Source organism: Limanda limanda, chromosome 16 (assembly GCF_963576545.1).
Source record: "Limanda limanda chromosome 16, fLimLim1.1, whole genome shotgun sequence".
Classification (NCBI taxonomy): Eukaryota; Metazoa; Chordata; class Actinopteri; order Pleuronectiformes; family Pleuronectidae; genus Limanda; species Limanda limanda.
In genome coordinates this window covers 23,997,330-24,014,486 of record NC_083651.1, presented here as the reverse complement: position 1 = coordinate 24,014,486, position 17,157 = coordinate 23,997,330, and the positions used below count along the sequence as shown (strand labels likewise).

Below are 17,157 nucleotides of genomic sequence, written 5' to 3'. Positions count from 1 at the left end.
TACTAATTCCTTTGTGTTATTATGAATGCGAGTGTGTGAGAGACTCCCATTGTCGGAGATTGTATGACAGCATATGTGTGTGAGAGAGTGGCATGTAATTTGTGTTCCCTGACCGAGGTGCTGAAATACTTGTTAGCTCAATGGCGCCTGGATAATTGCAGATGGCGATTCCACTATGGGCAGCAAACGCACACACACACACCAGTATTTAACACACAATGTACACATGCACATTCACACATGCTTCACTAACTAGCGGTGCCCTCAACGCTGCTCATTAGCTGCTGAGGCGTGACAGTGAAAACTGGGTTACTGCTTTGCAAGTGCACACGCATGCACAAGCACAAACAAAAGGCACACACCAGTCAGGACCAGCTATGAAACAGGTTAATGTGCAGAGAGAGAGAGAGGGAGGGAGGTGAAGACATCCTCTCAAATTGTGATTAGTGAATATTGATTGATGGTTTTATATATTTAAATAAATATATAATTTTTCCAGCCCAGTCCCCTCCAGTAAATTGGTGAATTACGCATCAAAAGCACTGAAGAGACGAACAAATGAAATAAATAAGAACGAGGAAACGCAGATGGAAGGTCATTCATTCGAGCTCCGTGGTGTAATTCAAGCTGTAAAAGACATTTTTCATTTGAAACCTTTACAGCGGATCCAACATGAACTTCCTTCACTCAGCTGTTTAGAAATGTGACCTACGAGGGAGGATTTCCGGCAATAAATAGGCTCTGAAATCAGATCTGCGGCCGAGCTCCGTGCAGCTTTGCGGGTGCATAATGGAGCATCGGGAATCGGAAGCTGCCGTCACAAACAGAGCGGAGGAATTAAAGGTCACTAGTTCAAATCCCTGACCTTGTGATCTGTTTGGAGACTGAATGGCAGCAGAAAACCCACGAGTCAGAAATGCCATATTTATTATTTATATCCTATAAAGCTGGGGGGAGATTGCACTTGAGAGCTACCTCTCCATACTGGGAGCTAACTTATGAAGTTTATATTTATATATTACATTTTGTATGTACTGCATTACATGTAACAAAAAGGTTCTACAACAGAAAGACAAAACTATCCCTGGTAAATGCAAAAAAAAGCTTAATCATACTAGAGAAAGAAAACACAAAACCTCTCTCACTGGCCTTTTGCTTTATAGCCTCACCTGAGTGGAACCTACCACCCGGCTGGTAAGTAAAAGGTGAGCTCACCAGAAAGACAAAGAGACACCAACACTCAAGACAGAACCAGGACTGGACTCTGTGTTACTGCTGACCTCACAATTCAACCTATTTGCACAAATACAGCAGATAAATGCAACAGGTTGACTTCATGTCATCTAATGCAGCGAACTTCCCCCGTTCTCCGTCACCTTGAGTCTGCCCAGCTCCGCCTTTCTCTGAGAGCTGATCCTACACACCTGCTGTCACTCCCATGATCGACCTTCTGATCTGACGGGGAATGGCACTGAAGCCACAGTACAGCTGAGGCTGATGGGAATCTCATGTAGCTCTAAATCGAGTTTAGAACTGCTGAATCTGTCTGATTATCCACAAACTCTATTTATCCCTATTCTCTATTTCTAATTACAGCTTTTTAGTAAAATCAGAGTGTAACTAGAAGGACGCACTTAGAGAGCACACCTCGGGTGAGGCTGATCGGCTTCTTTCTCATCATCTTGCACATGTTGCGTCAGATACATAAACCATGTGCCCAGAGAGGTTCTGCAAACTGCTCACTTTCAGTGCAGGCAAAATATCCCAATCTCTAATAGAGTTGAAAGACATATTGGTTACCACATGTAACGGATTGAAGATCGGCCCTGATAAAAAGATATCTAGTTAATTCTTTGGGATCCGCATCAAATTTCACCTGTTCATGTTGCTCTACACATTACAGATTTTTCTTGGATCTGTTGCTTTTCCTGGAGCTGCACCAATATTTTTAAGTTTCTTTCCTGACCCACATATCCTCCCAACAATCCCGAGGGAATCCGTCCAGCAGGTTTTGCTTCTAACAAACCGACACACAAACACCAATGAAAACATGACCTCCTTAAATTTGTTTGCCTCTCACCTCTCAGGCTTAAATACTTGGCAATACTTTGACACCATAAGAATGACAATGGTCCAGTTATTTTCTTTTGGTGGTTATCATGCCTCGTGCGGCCCAGGAGTCCCAAACTGTTCCCCTGAGCAGCTCATTGGTCACGAGCACCAAACTGTGTAAAAGACAAGTCCTGACTACAAGACATACCCGTCTCTCTTCGTCAGTCACTCCTCCCTCAGGTCACTGGTAAACATATTTTGACCAGTCTGGTTGGATAAATGTTTGGAAAAATCCCTTTCAGGCTGTTTCTGGGTGACTCTACATGACTCATGTGCCATGAGCTCTCAGCGTCGTGGCCGCGGATCCCGAACACGACCACTGTGACGTGTCATCATGTTCTTTCAACTGAAGCAGAAATGCCACAAAAACAAGTCTTCAAAAGAAAACTTCCAGCCTGATGTGCTGGTTGGATAAACCACAGCGACAGGCTCACTATGTCACTATTACGTAAGGTTAAATGTAATGTATGAGAGCAGCGGCCCAGATAAATGGGCTGTAAAATCGTCTGTTTCTCAGTGAGAGGGCTGGTGTCTCGGATTTGGAGGAGGAGGAGTGTTTCTTCGTGGTTTCATATTCATGAAATGTGGTGAAATACACAGACACACACATATGGGTAGAGACTGTATAATTGACACAGACTCAGATGTTAAATTTGGATTTGTTATGCGGGAGCTCTGTGGTTTCAGGGTTGCCTTGGGTGTTCGTGTACGACAACGTTATAACTGGAGCCTTGTTGATATGACAGGCAAAGACTCTCAGCTCATTAATTCATAAATTCATTAACAAGAGATCAACTGAGGTTGGCTCAGCTGCCATCTTTCAAGGAAAACCCATAACGTAAAAAAAAAAAAAAGGCAAAGCAGGTCTGATGTTCACAAGTTCTTACATCGCCAGGGCTTTCTACAAAGATATGAGCCGTTATGAAGACAGTAGGAAAAATAACTTGCCAACTTGGGGGAGTCAAGGAGCATGAATCGGCTTTAAAGACCAAATCTAGTGGCCACTCTGAACTAAACCGTCAGAAATAAGGTTTTTCTGACTCAGAAACATGTTCTAGATCCAGAATATTATTTATTATTTACTTATTACTAATTCGGATCTGCACCAACATTCACACACTCATTCACACAGTTTTTTCTTCAAGATCCTTGAATTATTTTCGGAGAAATCAGTGAAAATCCTAAAAAATTTCCAATTTTTTCAATATTAGAAAATCATTCACATTCAGATCCACCCCAAAATGTTTCAAAGCACGAGCCAGAAGATGCTGTTAATTCAAATGAGGAATCATGACTTGGTATCGATCATTCAAATCTTTCATCACTTAAAGTAACATCAGTTTTGGCGAATGGGATACAACAAGTGAGCTAAATGTAATTTGAACATATTCTCACACACACACACACACAGACACACACAAACACAATGGGTGGTTTGTTAATTTCAAAAAGCAATGTGACAAGAGAGACCGTTGATTTCCCTCAGCATTGCCAATGATCTACAACTAATTATGAAGAGTTGCTCCCAGCCGCCCTGAAATTCCTTCTCTCCCGACGACTGTGCACAGACTCAACACAGTCGCTCTCCAATAGTGGCCGGGCCTTTGGACGCTAATCTCCCTGAAAGAGGATGAAATGGGATCTTTAAAGCAGAGTTAGAAATAATTCCTCCGTTGAGGAGCACATAGGGACTGAAGGGTCCTGATTTTATTGCAGCAAACTTCACTGTAGGCTAAGATTTGAAAAGCCGAAGACTGAAGTCCAGTGTAGCAGCACAACACTGGGTCATTATTTGAATTTTTGTATTTATAAAGTAGATTAGATCGATGTAGATCACAACATGGATAATCAGTTACAAACGTCACTGACCCTGTTGTCTTCTTCTTATAGTTGTTGATCAGTTAAATTCAGGATTTTACAATGATACAACTGCTGACAAGCTATCAGTTATATGTATATTTGTATGTATCCTAGATTTTTCTGCGAGTAACCACCAAAAGCCTCCTGTTTACACCCGCAAGCAAATTTCCCCTCAAGTGGTCATGGGATATGCGTCTTCACGAGTGTGACATTATAGACAGAGATCATACTTTTACTCGAGTAGAATACATAATGTGATACTTTTACTTGAGCACATTTTTGTCAAACATTTACTAATTTTACTTGAGTGAAACTCAGGTTATGTTGTTAAACTAAATTTGTCCGTCCCCCATGAGGAGCTCTTGGTGGGAACAGAGGGGGGGAGAATATCAGCATGAAGAGGAGGTGCTAGAAGGAATCTTTCTATTGCACATCAAAAACAGCTTTGTCAAAGGGCACAGCTACTTTCGTCAGCTCTCCTCTAATCTTTTCATCCCTTGTTCCTCATCTCTCTAATTAGCCAAAGTCCAGTATGTGTCACAGAGGAAGCACACGAATATGGACACACACACACACACACACACACACACACACACACACACACACACACACACACACACACACACACACCACACATCTCATTATTTGCTCTCGTCATGATTTATGGAGATTCTTAAAAAACGTCACCCCCCCGAGATCAATGCAGCAGAAAAACATGCTCCTGTGTCCAAGCAGAGAGGAGACAGTGAGAGAAGGTAAGAAGAAACCAACGACTTCAATATTCTCTAGATAGATGAGAGTTTACTGGAGAAAACCTGAAAGACGTTAACATCACTCTCTCAGGCGGTGATGTCACAGAAACCTGAAATGTATCTGGAGCATTGGGGGTGGGTCAACAAGTGTCTCCCTCCCTCAGCTGCTCCCCTCCCACTCTCTTGTGTTCACACTCGTGTCTGCTGGTGCTGCAGGACGTCGGCCAACTAACCTCAGCATCTCCCTTGGATAAACAGTCACATCTGTTCACAGTGATGCAACAAATTCTTACCTGTTCCCGAAACATGTAACAGTGGAAATACAAACACCAAAATCAATAAATAGGAGCTGTATTTGCATAAAGATGATGGATTGGGATGGTGATTGTGCAAGATTATTTGCATAAATGTGATTACGTTCGGTGAAGCCAGTGATGCTGCTGGAAAAACACATCACTGTCACTGTGAAAAGTTATAAATAAAGATGGACGATACATTTGTTGTTGGACTCTTGGGTCCAGTGAATCAGCTTAAAAAGTCCATATGTACGTGTTGTGTGTTTTTTCTGCTGCCCTCAATCAAAGCAGGTTTAATTTGAAATGCAGCTTCAACAGGTTTGAGGAATCTATCTAAGAAAATGTTCCTCTGTAGGTTTGTTTGGCCGTAGCAGAGCGATGGATGAGCCTCGGTGTTCATGTGTAGTCTTGTTGCCTGGACACAAAACCACTAAACCCACCTATGACTGCTGGATGAGATAAACCACTGACTTCTGAAGTCTGTACCTGCTCGGCCGGGGATCACTTCATGGTCACGTGGACGGGAGGAATGATTAGAATGAGCATTTAAAAACCCGACGTATAAAAGCATGTGAGTATTTTATAATGTCAGACATCAAAAAGTCTGAGATGATCCTTTAAATCGGGCAGATTTCAGAAAGCTTGGTTGAATCTGAATGAAGCCGTCCGAACAAAGTTCATTAACTCAAGCTTTTCTTTTATTAACTTTTTTTGTGGTTATGGTGGAGAAGCTGATTTGAAAACTTGCCCACTTGTAAAACAAAACAACAGCCCACCCACTCCCACTGTGTAGGGACCTGGTGGACATGATTCACTGCATCAAACACTGTGATCGCTCCCAGTAAACCCAGTAAACCCAGTCAAACCGTCAGTGTGGCTGGATGTTTGCCTCCGAGCCGTTCCTCAAAGTGTTCCCCTTATTGTAATCTCAATTTGAAAAGTGAGCCGTCAGATGGATGATGATGATGTCAGGGGAGGAGGGTGGACGTGTCTCTCTGTCATATCCCTCCTTATCCATGTGAAAGAGAATCAGGGACTCCTCCATCCGTTCTGCTCACATTACCAAGGAGAACTAAAAATAGCTTCTGTCTCAGCAAAATGATTCTGAAGACTTCAATGGCAGAGATTATTTATATTTGTATCAACTTTGTGCTCCACTGACTAAAGTATCCCTGTGAGAGTGGCAGTTTAGATGCTTCACATAAGAAGAGTTTTCAGGGAGGAATCATTCTTTTGAAAACTGATTTTATAGAGTCCAAAAAAACACAACAGCTGATCTTTTAAATGGGAATGTGGTGAAACCGTCATGAGGCAACCTGTTGTTGCTGTGAGTCACATCGTTCTCTCTGTAAACACAGGACGAGGAGGCAAAGGGCAAAAGAGTAGAGGAAGCTGCATGAACATCTTCGGGGGGGAGCGTGTGTGCACATACTGCAGTGGATTGTATTTCCATTTCAAGAGTAAGGACGAAATAAAATAAATAATTATAATAGTCAGGACTCCACGATGTTAAACCAAGTCGCTATCTATCTATCTATCTATCTATCTATCTATCTATCTATCTATCTATCTATCTATCTATCTATCTATCTATCTATCTATCTATCTATCTAGATAAAGCCTTTATAGTGAACCAACCAGTTGCTTCTCAAACCTCCTCTTGTTTCTAACCACATCCTCCCTGAAATCCACCACTCCCCAATTAAACTGCAAATCTGTATTTAAAACACAGATTATTCTGTTTACACTTCACCACAACACTGATCCTATTGTAAAATCAGGTTAGGTGGTCAATAAGTATAAACTCAGAGGGAATCAAGTATTCCATGGGTAAATGTAGATGTGTTTGCTGATCAGTATTTGCCTTCCTTAGACTCTGCATGTACAGGCAATCCGCCTTAAATCTAGGCTTCATCCAAACCCTTCAGCTCCAAACCGAGCCTGCAGGGTGCATCTATACACCTTCTTAAGATGTTTTCCTGAGGCAACCATCACGCATCTTAAAGCTTTTTCAGTGTGTCAGGACTCACCTACAACGAACCACAGAAGCGTGTGTTTGCACAGAGCTGTCCTGGTCTGCGGTCCCATCCTGTCAGAACGCTCCGCTGACTGAAGTTTGGGAGAGGGGTGAGAAAGGGGGAGAGCAACTTAGTGGAGCTCAAAGTGAGTGGGAGGCATCACTATAAGTGGGTTACAGGTGAAGAAATCCACGTAATGCCAGTTGTCCCGTCAAAGAGCCCAAAGGCTTCTGCTGCTCCTACACCGTGCGTAAAGCTGCTCGTCCTTTACTCATGCTGCTCCTCAGGAAGTCAGGAGCATGTTCGGAGGTACAGCTGCATCCATCTGTGTGAGGAGGAGCGTCCTGAGGTCGGGAGGAATCCGGAGTGCGCTTGGCGAGGTGGTTGGCATCTGCGCTGTGGCTGTGCGCAACGGGAGGCGCCAGACTGGGACCATGAGTGGAAGAGAGAGAGAGAGAGTGGGAGGGAGGGAGAGAGAGAGTGGTGGTGTACACAAGCTGCTTCTCTCACAAATGGGAAGACACGAATGTGGGTGAGTGGAGGACACACCGGACAGACCCGAGTGTAGCAGGGTGAGGGTGATGCCATGAGGGAGGATGTGGTACTTTCTCACTGGTTCATCGGAAACACACCAATGACCAAAGCAGACCAAACTTCAAGCTGCGGTGTGGAGATGAAGACAGGTGCAGCAGCGTGGACACACTGAGTGGATGTGAGCTCCAGAGGGTTCACAACTGTACGACACCTCCATCTAGTGGTGGTGTAGAGTTCATTCAGCTGACTCGAATAACAAGCTTTTAAATAGACTATAAAATGAAGGAGCTACAGAGTTCATGTGTTTCCCCCAGAATCACATTTATATCTTTACATTTGACGATGGAGGCTGTAGATGAATGACTTAAGATACTTCATGGTGTGAATTTTCTGTTTTATTAAAGGTTGTTACACTGAACTTCTTTTGGCAGATTTGAGCAAAAATGTATTTGATTTAAATCCCTATGCAGCGCTACAGCATCAGTGTGAGGTTGAATATTAAGATGACATAATTTTCAAAGATCGGAGCAGCTGGAAACATGTGTGTTATGTTGTTTGAATTGTATAAAAAAGTGTCTCTCTTTGGCTGCAGTTTTTTAGTTTGAACCCAGTGAGAACAGACACATTCATTTATATCAAAAGGTCCAAAGATGAGTCATCTACGTGGGATGGTGGGGACGGGAGTGTTAGCTGAACCTTTGCTATTTCATGCTCTACACTGAGAGAAACAAACTTTGTGTATCTCCGTGTTACATCAGAGAAACAGAGAAAGCTCACAGACCAAAGAAAGAAACACCTCAGGAAATGAAATGTCATTTCTCATTTGACAAACACACATATGTCAAATGGGAGATGACGTAGGCGTGTAATTGATATGAGATCTGATGACAAGTGGTCACATTCAGGAAGCTTTTGAATGGCAGGTGTGAACATGAGCGTGGAGCTGCCTACTTGTGATGGGATCTGTCAGGATGGATGTGGGTTTCAGGTCTGAACAGAGCCAGAGGAGTCACCACAAAGAGGTAGTAACTCCACAGCAGCAGGGGTCTGAAGCTGGATGACATCAGCCACAAGGCCAGTGGACTTCTGCAGTTTCACTTTCTACTACCTCAGGTCCAACAGCTCCCAGTGAGGAAGAGCTCGGTCTTAAACATTTGGGAAATAAATAAGAATTTCTCCCAATCTATCACTCATTCACTGTTCCCCATAGATACTCAGTAGTTTACTTTATAGTGAATCATCCTCACTTTTCTTTTCTGACATTTGTTCTACGACTATTATTTTTCCCTCAATCATCCGTCATCACATTCGCTTATGGAAATTAATGTAAATGGTGAACAGACATTTATAAAGAGCTTTTCCTGTCTTATCAACGACTCAAAGCACTTTACAGTACAAGAGACATTTACTCATTCACACACACATTCATACAGGGCTTCTATACTCGCACAGTTAACAGGGGAAATGTAGTGTTCAGTATTTTACACTGAAGGACACTTAAAATGCAGACAGGAGAAGCCGGGAATCAAACCACAGACCTTCTGGTAAACGGTCAACCCTTCCTGAGGCACAGCCACCTTGTGTTAGTGTCTGTTTTTAAACACAAATATGCCACAGATCGCTGCTACTTCATAACTCAAAAGTTTAAAATAAAATAAAATAAAATAAAAAGCAAAAAGCCCTCTCATCTGCCTCAGCTCAATAAATGACCTGTCCCATTCTCAGAGCTGGTCAACAATGACTTATTGAGCCTATAAGAGGTTTCATCGCCATCTAGTGGAAGAAAAGACAATCTAGAAATGCTTTGATACACTTCAGAACACCACATTTCTTTTAGCTCAAGAAGAGTTGACATTTTGGGATGTTTTAGAAAAAATCTTTAATTAGATGAATGAATGAAGCCTGATGATGAAATATTGCACTGAAGAAAAGGTGGATGGTTAATGTGAACATCGAGAGATTTGAGTGTATCATGGAAATTTCTTTCTATAATATATTTTTTGGGGGGGGAAATACATGATGATAAGAAAACCGCTACAGGTTTATAATGAGCTGATAGTATTTTTACTGTGCAACTAAGTGGCTTCGGGTTGTTGCCGGTTCAGAGGCCTAAAAACAGATTTGTTGCCATGGTAAATATTGTTTTCCCCGCATTATAAACATCTGACCCCTGTAAGTTACCAGTTTATACCACTGAGTGGTTTCAAGGAGACCTGTCCTTATTTAGAGGTCCATTGAACTCTGAGGATGGGATAATTGTAGGAGGTTGAAGCAAAGAAGACTGTAAAGAGGATCGAATAAACAAGATTATATTGTCTCTGTTGAACAGAGGGTAGAAGGAATATAGACAGTGTGAAAATCAGACCACAACAAATTCTAGGCTGAAAGTCTGACTCACATCTCAAACCACAGGTGATGGAAGCTCTCTCCATTCTGGCAAAAGCATGAAAAAGCTGCTTGTTTGATCACGTTTACTATAAAGATCAGGTTTACTATAAAGTATATAAACGTTTACAGAAGCAGAAACGTTACAGTTTCCCGACAGCTGATATAAAGATGTTGGGTAAAAAAATCTTTGCATTCAACTTTGTCTTAATGCGTCACGCAGCAGACGCTGGCATTTAAAACCACTGCTCGCCTGGCTGACCGTCGGTCTGTCTCCACGGCAACCCAGAGTAAACTTACAGCAGGAGGTGTGCAGCAACAAGGAAAAGTGCAGAGGAAGCACTGGAGAGGAGAGTCTGCCAGAGAAGGATCAGAGGTTTTATGGAGTAGCTGATCGAGGAACCTGAAGAAGAAGAGAGACGAAGAGTGAAATGAATTCTCCACAGTGAGTAGAGATGAGTTCATTACTACATTTGATCCTGATTAATGTTTTTCTGAGCTTTAAAGCTGTGAGAACCCTGAATGAGGAGCAAACCTGTCAACAATCTCCAGACAGTTTCACTCAATCTTCTAAAACACACTCTTCTTGTGAATTTATGATATTGATTTTGACATGTTGATATATTAGATACTTAAATGCTCTGTTTGTGTTTGTCAAATATTAAACAAGAGGGGGAGCACACACACACACACACACACTCACATACACACACACACACACACACACAAACACACACACACACACACACACACAGCTGTTTGTACTTGGACACTTATTGATATAATACACCCCCCTAGCCTCTTACCTTAACCTTAACCATCCAAAATAAATAACCCCCACAAAGCCCATTGAAAAAGTGTCCTCACTTCCCAGAAATATCCTCACACACACACACACACACACACACACACACACACACACACACACACACACACACACACACACACACACACACACACACACACACACACAAACACAAACAGAGAGAGTACACGTGCTCCTGCAAACATGGAAACATTGAATAGATAAAGGTGTGTGTTATCTAATTAAGTGACAGTAGTCGCTGTCACAGCCTCTGTGCTGACTCTGTAGGGACCACTGGCTCATCAGAGAGTTACATCAGCGATAACATCACCGTGATGATCACACAAACTCACAGATGACTGTAGAAACCGAGCAGAGAAACATCGCTGCTGTGTTTAAGATCATTTGATACTTTTTTCCCTCTCATTTTTAATAATTCCTGCTTTTCCTCAGCCTTGGGTCGTGCAGGTCTGACAGGAAACCAGTGAACTGTTGAGAGAGGTGAGAGGACAGGGAAGAGGTGGCTTCCTGTCGATGAGAACATGGAGCAGCGAGAGATGAGTGAAAATGTTTGGTTTCTGAGCCTTGAAGACGAGGAGGGTGGGCAGGAGTGGCAGGAGGTCTCGGACATTGAGGATGAGGAGGAGCAAGGCTGCACTCCACTTATCACAGCCTGTAGCAAAGGCTGGACTGAGGTATGATTTATGTGTGTGTGTGTGTGTGTGTGTGTGTGTGTGTGTGTGTGTGTGTGTGTGTGTGTGTGTGTGTGTGTGTGTGTGTGTGTGTGTGTGTGTGTGTGTGTGTGTGTGTGTGTGTGTGTGTGTGTGTGTGTGTGTGTGTGTTGAGGATGAGAATGCTTATTGATGTGTTATCAGGGTTTTCCTCCTGTTCCCTTGCTGTTGTAACACTTAGCAGCTCTGACATCAGTCCATAGGTCTAAGTAAGATTCCTACAGGTTTAGTTGTGGAAGCATGAGCGAACACGTGACCTGTATTTTTCCATTCAATAACAATAAGATGTTGTCTTGCATAAAATAACGGGAACTAATTTCTCATGGGAGTCATGTTGGAACCAAACAGGTCTTACTGGCAACACAGGGGAGACACTCCCCTTGCGGAAGGGATGTCATCACTAAATCACAGAAGATATCAAGTGGAATTTTACTAACTAAAAAGTATAATCTACCTAAACTGAATATTTTCTATTAATCTGTGGAAAGGTGGTGCAGCGGTTGCTGAGGACAGGGGCCGATGTGACCCTGTGTAACCGCAGCCGGGAGACTGCGCTGCACGTCCTCCCTGCTGAGCTCCAGGGGAAAGTGCTGGGGTGGATGACGAGGCCCCATCTGCCCCCCCAGGCCCGGCTGCTGCAGGCCTCCTGGCAGGGAGACGTGCACACCTTACAGCAGCTGCTGGTGAGGCTCACACACACACACACACACACACACACTCCCACCTGGGTGTTCAGGGGGTTTCCCAGATGAGCTAATGCAACAGAGGGCAACAACAGTCCTCCTGTTTGGAAAACACAACTGGGTCTTCTGTTTGTGTTTATGAATAATATTTATTTATATTAGATTTATAATATATAACTCAGCCACTCCATTTATGGATAGATAGCTCATCTAACAGCTTAATTATAATGAATATGACCATGTAAATATTTACAAACCTCTCAAACCAAAAAAACTAATATAATAATCAATTTTATTACTACAAGTATTGTTCTTGTTATTATCAGGTCATACAACATAAATACAAACACATATGGATCATATGATATTATCAATACAGGTCATGAATTAGTATTATAGATAAAACTGAGGTGGTGGTTCGACACAACCAGACACGACAGTTGATTCCTGCATCACAGTCAGTCCAGGTTTAACAGGCTTTCCAGTGCTATTGTGTCCTTGTGTTAGAAAAGCATGTGATGATGAGGATCAGGTTTCTAGAAACACAATGAGTCGAATTATCCACCATTATTTGAATGAGTGTCTTTGTTTCCCTTGGTGAATTAATATACTGCTGTACTACATGAGAATTTGTACTTTCTTTCTGTCTTTCTTTCTTTTTAATAACTTTTTTTAAGGAATACATAATAATGTCAGATAAAAACCTGTTTTATGTAAATGTATTAATATGAACATATAGCATTTTATTATTACAATATTTTCAAACTGATTTGAAAAGACTTAAGTGTTTACCTGTAAAATTGTTTCTAAATAATAACGTGTGCACAAAGTTTTTAGAGATTTTTGTATATCTATGACCCATGTATTATTGATGTGTGTGTTTTTGTGTGTTTTCTTTCCGGCTCAGGCAGACAGTTTGGATGTGGACGTTCCGAACAGCGACAGTGTGACGGCGGTGATGCTCGCTGTCCGGGACATTGACCTGTTTCAGAGCATAGTGACGCCGCTGCCTTGGGACCACAGACCTGTGGAGGTGGTGAGGACGCTGCTGGGACTTTCAGCGTAAGAAAGTTGACATTGACATGTGGGATACATACACACAAGCAAATACAGACACACTTTAGTCACATCACCTGATTTGTATTACCTTTACTCTTTGTAAAAGGAATTACCACACAAAAAAAAACATGTTATATATCATTTATTCAAAAGGTTTAAAAAATCCATATCTGTCTTCGAACTTGTTGTTCAGTGATCTGCAGGTACGAGACCAGAGTGGCTGCTCTGCACTCCACTACGCTGCAAGCATCCACAGCCCCCTGAAGGAGGAGATCATTCATATGATGGTTGAGAGCCTGCATCACACAGGTACACACACACACACAGACACACACACAGACACACATACACACAGACACACAGACACACAGACACATAGTTGTGTCTCTGTGATTTCAGAGGACAACATTGACTTACATTGGTTCCTTGGAAACTTACGCTAACCTTAACCTAAACTTAAAACATGTCATCACCTTCCAGGACATGAGTAATATCTGAACAACACACACACACACACACACACACACACACACACACACACACACACACACACACACACACACACACACACACACACACACACACACACACACACACACACACACACACACACACACACACACACACACACACACACACACACACACACACACACACACACACGAGTCTGCATCACTCCAGAGGACATTATATTGACATTACATCACATTGGACACATAGTCGAACTTTTACTAAAATACTACTTGCCTAACCCGAACCTCTAACCTTAACTTAAACCAAACCTTGTTTTAAAACTACCTTATTCAAACCTTAACTTTAATCTACTTTTTTTACTTTAATTCAAGCCCAATTTTAACTTATCATAATCATAACCTTATCCTAATATGATGTGAATCTGTCCTTATTAGGATCAGGATGTGTCTACTAGTAGACAGACACATTTAGCAGCTAGCTGGTAAACACAGTGGAGCAGTTCAATGCTCAATGGACGGCTTTTATACAGACTTAGCGACTCCTCAAAGTTATTTTTTCCAGGACGAGCCACAGTCACCTTTACCAAGCTTGTTCTATACACAGCACTACACTGACTCACACAGCGATGTTACATCATCAGGGGCGATTTAGGGCGTCATGTGTACTGTGGCGCCAAGGTTCAAACCACCGACCCTCAAACAATAACATGACCTCTCATGAATGCTGGTGTTGCTGGAAGTCTACTTAATGATTAAACAAAGGTTTTTCATACAGAGATAAACGTAAAAAATACTGTTTTATTTGTGAGACGGTTTTTTTTGGTGCCAAATTAATGAATAAATCTTTTGACACAGCTTTAAAGATGTGGGAAAATTCTGACCTAAATTCCAATGGTGCATGTGATCGGCTTTAAACAGGATTATACCCCTGTTTGTCCATTGTCATGTTTGATAATTATTATAATCTGATTAGAATTACACAGTCAACAAAAGGGTTTGTTGAAACGACAGAGCCACGCACCCTCTTTCGTCTATATACAAACAACATGTAATCTGAAAACATATAACAAACCAGGGGGATCTCAGTTAGGACACAGACCTCTAGCAGGAACCAACCATCAACTGGAATACATTCAAACTGCACCTAATTTAACACTCATATATATCAGTTACCTAAATTGCCTGTTTTTTAAATCAAGATCCATGAAATATTGGTAAAATTGTTGAAAACATGCTTTCTTGCAAAGTAAAAAAGAAAGAAAATACCCAATTCCTGAATTCACTTCCTTTTCATTACTGATTCACTGACCATTCACTTATTTGTCTGCGTGTTTAAAGCCAAGTATGTGTGTGTGCTGCTCTAAATATATCCTCCTTATCCTCATGTGCAAGAACACACACTTTCTTTCTCTCTCTCTCTCTCTCTCTCTCTCTCTCACACACACACACACACACACACACACACACACACACACACACACACACACACACACACACACACACACACACACACACACACACACACACACACAAACAGCATACCAGGTTCATTCACAATCCTGTTATTCAGAGTAAAACCTCTTCAGTTGCACTCATGGCCTTAACTTACGTGGGGAGGGTGTAAGAAAGGCTTGTTTGTGTGTGTGTGTGTGTGTGTGTGTGTGTTTGTGTGTGTGTGAGAGACCGATAGAGAGCGAGAGAGAGAGACCCTGCTGCTAAGAGCTGTCATGAGTGTAAATCAGTTTGCATTACAAATGACGATAGAGAAACAGAGGCTGGAAAAATAGGTTAAAAAGGTAAGAGAAGTTGTTTTGAAACTTTTCCGTCTTGTGTAAACAGGACAAGGTGCCGGGGTGTGGACCCAGACTCAGAGTTTTTCTGTGAAGTTTGTGATCGTCTCACCAGAGAGCAACTGATGTAATTATTCCTTCAACCTGATTGTTTTGTAAAATCATTTCTATTCCCATTCAGATGCTGCCCCCGGTTCATCGTTGTCCTCTGACGAATCCTCATACCAGGATTTAGACTCAGAGTTTGAAGATTCGGACATAGAGCTGGACATCGAGAGCCTTCATCCTCATCCGTCCACAGCAGCTACACCCACACACAGCCTTCAGCAGCCCGGTCCACTGTACAGCCACGCCAGGGTAAGTGATACATGACAAACCACCGTCACTTCAATGTCAAGATATCAAGTCATTCTTGTTCTGAGTTGTGGGAGAGAGGTATTTTGGTGTCATTCACACATTAAATACACAATTTTATCCACTTTAATGTCAATACTGAACACAGTAAGTACTTGTGATTCTTTTTTCTTGAAAAATACACCCACAGACCAAGCTGCACCATAGCTCTCACAGAACCTGACAAACATGTGTGTATGTTTGAGAAAGGTTGTGGCCAGAGTTAACACACACAAAGGGTAAACGGGCAGTGAGTGGTCTCCCAAAATACAAATATGTGGACGCAGTAATTGGATGTATAGATAAATGAGAGTGTGTGTGTGTGTGTGCGTGTGTGTGTGTGTGTATGTGCGTGCGTCTGTGTGTGTGGAGGAGGGGTGCTATGTGTGGCTTACACTTTACTGATAGAAGGAGGAAAGGAGCAGGGCAGCTGGTTAGCAGGGAGAGAATAGCAGATGGTTTACAGGGAAAATACACAATACAGACCTCAGAGTCACACTGACGTCTATGCACAGTAGTAAAACTACTAAACATGAACTTTATACTGTAAGGTTTACATGGAATAAAGCTTTCAAGACTCAAGTAGAGTGCATAACTTTGCCAAGGCCCAGTAGTCTGTTTAATTTAAACAAGGGCTTAGAGCTGAGAGTATATCACATTTCACAACTACATCTCGGTGACAGCTACAAGTTTCTAGATTATTTGTCAACTTGCTATCTCATCAGTTTGCATCAGAATGTCTGCAGCCCTTCAGCTTCAGTGTTTTAAGACTGAGACACGTATAATTAACAAATTGCCCACCTTTGTTCTTTCCAGGAAGTGCTGGAGTCTCCAGGGTGCCCTCCTCCGTCTGACAATCATAAAGATCTCAGCCAAGGTAAGAACTCCTCCACTGACTCCCATTTAAGTGTTTCTCTGGTGTTAACTATTCATATATGGAATTGGAATTCATTCGATTTGTCTTTGGGGGCTTTTTAAAGCAGTTAGATTGTCATTGTTATTACGAGAGGATGGAAGAGCTGAGGAGAAAACACAACAAAGTGATGGGGGTGTCATAGATCTCAGCTTACTACTAGAAAAAGATAACATCTTTAACTGTTTGTTGCCTCTTGATGGTCAGCATCATTCCAGGTAGGCCATCGCCTCCTGAGCGGAGGGCAGTGAGGGGGGGGGGGGGGGGGCGTGACGGGATGGGAGGGGTCTCACACACAATACGTCCTCTCAGCTGAGCTCGTCTGTGTTTCACCTCGGCCACAAGAGCATGGC

The 17,157-nt window shown here is 42.3% G+C and overlaps 1 protein-coding gene across 2 annotated transcripts in view; it reads right to left on the bottom strand.

The window, feature by feature from the left end:
• LOC133021781 (receptor activity-modifying protein 1-like) overlaps positions 1-7,410 on the bottom strand; it is a 39,600-nt gene extending 32,190 nt beyond the window's left edge. For both annotated transcript variants that reach the window (XM_061088758.1, XM_061088759.1), the window contains exon 1: positions 7,051-7,410. In XM_061088758.1, the coding sequence (XP_060944741.1) occupies positions 7,051-7,108 (58 nt within the window). In that variant the 5' untranslated portion in view covers positions 7,109-7,410. The remainder of the gene's footprint in view (positions 1-7,050) is intronic.
• Between the last annotated feature and the right edge of the window lie 9,747 nt (positions 7,411-17,157).